General features: G+C 47.8%; 1 protein-coding gene across 1 annotated transcript; it reads right to left on the bottom strand.

The window, feature by feature from the left end:
- Nucleotides 1-1,309: 1,309 nt before the first annotated feature.
- Nucleotides 1,310-5,331, bottom strand: rps21 (ribosomal protein S21). Its single transcript, XM_063463959.1, has 6 exons — nt 5,232-5,331; nt 4,811-4,891; nt 4,673-4,736; nt 2,427-2,498; nt 2,223-2,278; nt 1,310-1,366 (listed from the first exon to the last, which is right to left on the bottom strand). Exons 2-6 carry the CDS (start codon nt 4,858-4,860, stop codon nt 1,357-1,359), a joined length of 252 nt encoding a protein of 83 aa, XP_063320029.1. The 5' UTR covers nt 4,861-4,891; nt 5,232-5,331; the 3' UTR covers nt 1,310-1,356.
- Between the last annotated feature and the right edge of the window lie 663 nt (nt 5,332-5,994).

Below are 5,994 nucleotides of genomic sequence, written 5' to 3'. Positions count from 1 at the left end.
GTCTCGTCTCGATACCCTCTGGTCTCGGTATTGTCTTGGTCGTGGTTTAGGCGGTCTTGACTACAAGTCTAACGTAAAGTCACATGACCAGAGAAAGCCTGCACAGCAGAATTAACACCTTCATGTCGATGGAGCTCGGTGTGTTTCCTTCATTGTGCCCACGTGCTGCTGTTAAATGAAAAGTTAATAGTTTTTCTTCCTGTTTGCAGGGATGTATTTTTATCTCGTGCTGCCCCCTGTTGGATAATATAGGAAACTGTTTTTTCCTTGGCTGTGGCTCCTCCCCTCTATGAAACACCTGCTTTTTATTGATTTTTGCCACCTGGACCAGTCTCAGGTGAACTTCATGTGCCCTTCAGGACCTGCTGGGACATCCTACGTTCATCATGATGATTCAGGCTTTTCAAAGGTAAAAGGTGAATTTACTAACCGCAGCTTTGTACGTTTCTTCACAGGTTTATGGTTGTTAGGGCCCCAGGAGGACGATCCTGGTATCAACTGTACGTTTAAAGGAGACCTTTCATCTGCTCTCACCTGTCCTGAGCAGACACCTATCAAACATGGAAGTTTACCCAGAATGCACTTTGTGAAGTTTTGATGTCAAACTCTGACAGCTGATCACAGAAACCAGACTTGAACCTCTCCGTTTCCTCTCAGGGGATAAAATATGACATCATTTATCAGCTTCATTGATCATTTGTGAAATCTCAATAGAGCCACAGTAAACTGCTGCCACGACAAACACTTGGCACAATCTCAAAGCTCGGATTTACCTGAACAATGAGTCAGAGAGGAAATTATACCTGCGCTCACTCAGACCTTCACGATTACTACAAACTCCAGCTGTGCACACACATCAGTGAAGTTTTAAAGGTAAACACAGATGCAGATCCATCGCTGCAGACAAATATGATGCTGAGATTTAAGAAAGCGCCTGCTCGGCAGAGAAAGAGACGATCTTTAAATCTTTGCGGCCTTGCCCTCTGTGGGCGTTCGCTGATGCCTGAGAACGTGGCGCATCAGTTCCTTCATGGCTCTCAGACCCACTGGAGCTCGCTGACCTTTCACCTTTCCTCCCCACAGAAACAGTTTGTAGTAACCTTTGACCCCCCCAAACCCACAGCTGACTTCCTTCAGCTGTTTGTGTTTAGCCGTGTGACTGACCAGCACCAGCCTCTGGTTTTTATGCAGGTACAATAACTGAAGCCCTATTTTCAGCCAACGCACTGAGCATGCTCAGACCCCTTAGTTGAACGAATCCTAAGAAACATATGCGACCCATCAAACATGAAGAAACGACAGCAGACGATTTTATTTTCTCTTTTTATTTTCCAAACTGTCTCCAGCTGCACACACTCAGAAGTTCCTGCAAAAGAAAAACAGGAAACAGCTGTTAGACTCACACTTTAGACTTCCTGTCTTCCTTTAAACACTTTCACAATAAAGTGTCTCACATTAATAAAACTGATGACGCCACATGTTCAGCAGTGGCGCTCTAAATCCTGATGTTTAAACAGGAAGTTAAAGTTTACTGACTGTCGCACAAACGCTCGCAGTGTTTTCAGGGTTAATGATGCAGGGAAATGAAAGCGGTTTAATGTGGATTACGCCTCAGCGCCGCCAGGCCGTCATGCTCCTACAAAAGCGACGTCACATCGGCCGAAGCGAGCCGCTGCTTTGGTGTCGGGCGCCTCTAGATGTTTGTAAGCTCTCATGTGACTGGTGGGTGTTACCGGCGTTTTAACGAGCTGTCAGTGCTGGAACTCAGATTACTGTGCTCACAGGAGGCGGACCTCCTGCACCAGCTGACACGGAGCTAGAAACGCTACGATGCTGTGCTGATGTCATGACCCTTTACTGTCACTTTATTTCCTCTGAGAGTTTTAGAGTTTGAACTTGTTAAATCCTGAAGTGTTACTGCTCCGTCTTTTTAAAGAACATTTCCAGCTTTGTTGTTTTACTGGCACGACTCATCGCTCAGATATTTCATTTATTTTCTTTGGTGATCTTTGGTTAGCACAGCATCCTGTTTGTCTCCATCAGCTCGCCGTGTCTGAAAATCATTGCGCGTAAATACAGTTCTGTGACAGCGACGCGGCTGTCACGTGGTTCGCGATTGAGGTCACCGATGACGTACGGCTGGCTGAACGAAGCCGTGCTGGGACGCCACTGCACCCCAGCCTCATTTTAACAGTTTACGGTCAAACATGAGAGCTGCTTACTTTGCCACGACGCCGTCGTTCTTCGCCAGCCTCAGGATGGAGTCGTCAGACTCGCCCTGAAACACACAAACAGTCTGTTCAGATTTTTTTTTAAAAATCCCAGAGTCTCAGCCCTGAAGCTGAGATGTCTGGGTTTGTTGTGGCTGTTCTCAGTGGTTCCACCTAGAACACTGAGGGTGTGTTTAATGTTCTGCTCACACTTACCATCCTGCGGATGGGGCCGCAGATGGCGTAGGTCTTGGACTGACCGTTGAAGCGTCCGGTCACCTTATCAACCTGAAACAAGACAACAGAAACATTCAGACACCCGTCACTTTAACCACGAGCGGCCCGAGCATCACATCAGTGTTTCAGTTCCACACAACTCCAAACTGGAGCGTCCCACTGGAGCGTGGAACGGAACCAATGTCCCGACGTCCCACCGGAGCGTGGAACGGGAACAACGTCCCTCCGGAGCGTGGAACGGGAACAACGTCCCTCCGGAGCGTGGAACGGGAACAACGTCCCTCCGGAGTGTGGAACTGGAACGACTTCTGTGTGAGCGAACATCAGTTTCCAGCTTCCCTCTGGTTCCTCTGCGGTTCACACATCATGCAAATGTGTGTGCACGGCATGCAGAGCAGATCCAGCGATAAGGAGCCGCATTATTTCCATACTCATGAATCATGGAGCGCCGTCCTCTCGCTGCCTGCAGCACTTCCAACATGAAGAGTCCCAGCTCACACACACTAAGTCATGAGTGGACAGGCGTCCGCTGATCAGGTGACACACCTGTATGTTACTACATGTCATTCATTTAAAAAATGCTACCTCAGGAACACGTCCAGCTGAGCGGCACATCTGGACCCTGTGAGGTAACGGTGCACACCTGCATTTCCTGATGCCGCCATCATGCTAAAATCATCTTCTTTATTTCGAAAGCAGTTGAAAACAACCACAGCTGACAGAAAGTACTGTACATTGGAACGAAATAATAAAATTAATAAAAGATATAAATAAAAGCCAAATAAAAGAAAAATGTGAAATAATTAATTAGTTAGCTAATAACTAATTTAATTACAAGAGAAACTAAGTCTCACTGAGGTCAAAAGCCAAAGAATAAAAATGGGTTTAAGACGTGTTTTAAGAGTGGACAGTGAAGCGGCCTCTCTAATGTGCAAGGGCAGGTTAGTCCATAATTCAGGAATCATAGAAAAGGCCCCGCCCCCTCTGAGCTTCCTCCTGGATCTCCAGGAGCAGCCGGTCAGCTGACCTAAGAGACCGCCAGGGTGAGTGGAGATGAAGACGCTCAGAGAGGTAAAGGGAGGCAAGACTGTGAAAGTATTTAAACACAAACATAAGAATTTTAAAATGAACTCTGAAAGACACAGGCAGCCAGTGCAGTGAGGCCAGCACAGGGATTATGCTCTTTTTAACCTGTTCCTGTTATCAGCCGTGAACCAGCTGCAGACGTGAGGGCAGCGACTGACTGACCCCCACATAGTGAGTTACACTCTCCAGACAGGAAGAAATAAAGGCATGGATCACTGGGCAGCACTAAGAGCATGATTACAAGTGCTGCCTAGAAAGAAAAGACTTCACTCTCGCCTTAAATGATAAAAACTGGACTTCACCACTGCTCTGATTTGGTTGTCCAATTTGAAATCACTGTCCAACTTAAAACCAAGTCAGTAATAACAGGTTTAAAATAAACTTCTAGGGTTCCCAAATCTACAGAGGAGCACTCACAGGGACCACTGGGTCCAAACACCAGCTACTCTGTTTAAGCATCACAGCCCTGTGATGAGCTGCTCACTGGACGCTTTAACCATGCGCAGCTTCCAGCCCTCTGAGCTGGTCAGACCACAACAGCAGAGATTTGATTGGATGAATGTGCCAGCAGAAACACAAACAGAGCAACGTCAACGTTACGCTGAGCGTTTCACTGCTACAGGTCAGGTACCGGACTAAAGTCTGAGTTGAGCTCAGACCAGGCTCGAGTTTCAGAAAACCATAAACGCAGCTCCAGGATTCACCATGGCAACAGAAAACAGCCGGGCAATAGAACCATATAAACATGGCACACGGCTCTTTCTACCCACGTTTCCCACAGGCAGCACACATGGCATCAAAGGCGCCATGGCACGGCACGGCACGCTGCCAGTCGGCACACAGGAGGCAGCTGACTGAAGCCTGGTTGAAGCGCCCTTCCGACACAGTTGGTGTGGAGCACCTACAGTTTGTTGTACATGTACAATGACAATACAAGTCTATTCTACTCCGTCTGTCTTTGAGGAACACAAACCCGGGGTTTCCCCTCATCTCAGGATCAACAAAGTCAGAGTTTAGGGTTAACCTGCTGCCTGCCACGGAAAGACGACCCAAAACCACACAGGTCACGCTCTATTCTCAAACGTCATCATCACTGGACCCGCCTACACACCACCTGAGGCCCTCTGACCAGCTCTTACCTCAGCGATGTTGATCTGGATGGAAGCGTGGTCTTTGGCTCCAATGATCCTGTTGCTGGCAGAGCTGCAAACACACACACACTTCATTAAACGTCAGCTCGCCATCACGTGTCTAACTTTCTTCCTCGCTGCTCTCACCATTTCCGCGGGACGTACAGGTCCACGAATTCACCGGCGTCGTTCTGCATGTTGGAGCTCGTTCGTGTGTCACCTGCAAACCTAAAACACACAAACACGTCACACTTTTGAACACACACACAGCGCCGCCGCGATGCTAACAGGCTAACATAGACACAGAGCGCCGCCGCGATGCTAACAGGCTAACACAGACACAGAGCGCCGCCGCGATGCTAACAGGCTAACACCCCGAGCCCACACTGCGGCCTCGTGCGGCTCTTTGCGGGACACAAACGCTAACATCAGCACACGTGGACCCCGGGAGACCCCCATACGCTACACAAACACACCCACAGCACGAGCCCGGCTCAGAAATCACAGCCAGCCGACGATAAAACACATTTTCAGACATTTTTACTCGGAGAGCGCGAGATACACGTACCGTGCAAGTCAAGTGGCGAAAAGGAAAGGGAGGAGCTTTGTCACCGGAAACACGTAAATCGCGTCTGCGTGTCTGATTTTTATGAAAACTATTTATTTTTTTAATATTTCATTTCTAAAACCTTTCTTGTCGCCCGCAGAGCTGCCCGGTGCATTCTGGGATCATATTCACATTAAACCCTAACGGACCATTTCAGCCTCGTTCACGCGCCACGCGTTAGTTGTTGCTCAGCTTTTCTGAGTGGCGACACCTATCGGTCAGGAGGAAATGCGAGCAGGGAGCCCTGGTACGAGGTCAGACCTGCACTAGTGATGTGCGATACCACTGATTTCCTTTCCAAGTAAAATTCAGGGTGGTATCGGCGATACTGATCCGATGCTGATACTTTGTACAAAAACTTATTTTTTTTAACTGTGTTTTTTTATTGTATCTCAAATTATAGCTTCATAATGATTACAGGACATCAGATTACTTGTTCTTATCACTTAATAATGCAGAATTATCATATAGAAATAAAAAATGAAGTTGTGTGCCATTTGAGCATGTTGCCTGGCTGCAGCACTAAAGGACTTTAGCTCACCTGTCCCTCTCCTCCTCTTCAGCTCACCCCAACATACGCTCGTCATATTCTGTGATATGATTTACTCTGAGGTGTTTGACGAGGTTAGTGGTGTTGCCACAACACCTCACTGTCTTGCCACATGTATCGCAAACCGCGTCTTGGCTGTTTGTGGAGGTAAAATACGTCCACACATGACTCTGT

This window comes from Pelmatolapia mariae, linkage group LG20, assembly GCF_036321145.2.
Source record: "Pelmatolapia mariae isolate MD_Pm_ZW linkage group LG20, Pm_UMD_F_2, whole genome shotgun sequence".
Classification (NCBI taxonomy): Eukaryota; Metazoa; Chordata; class Actinopteri; order Cichliformes; family Cichlidae; genus Pelmatolapia; species Pelmatolapia mariae.
Note: the sequence above shows the minus strand (reverse complement) of the source record. Positions and strands in the feature narration are given on the sequence as shown.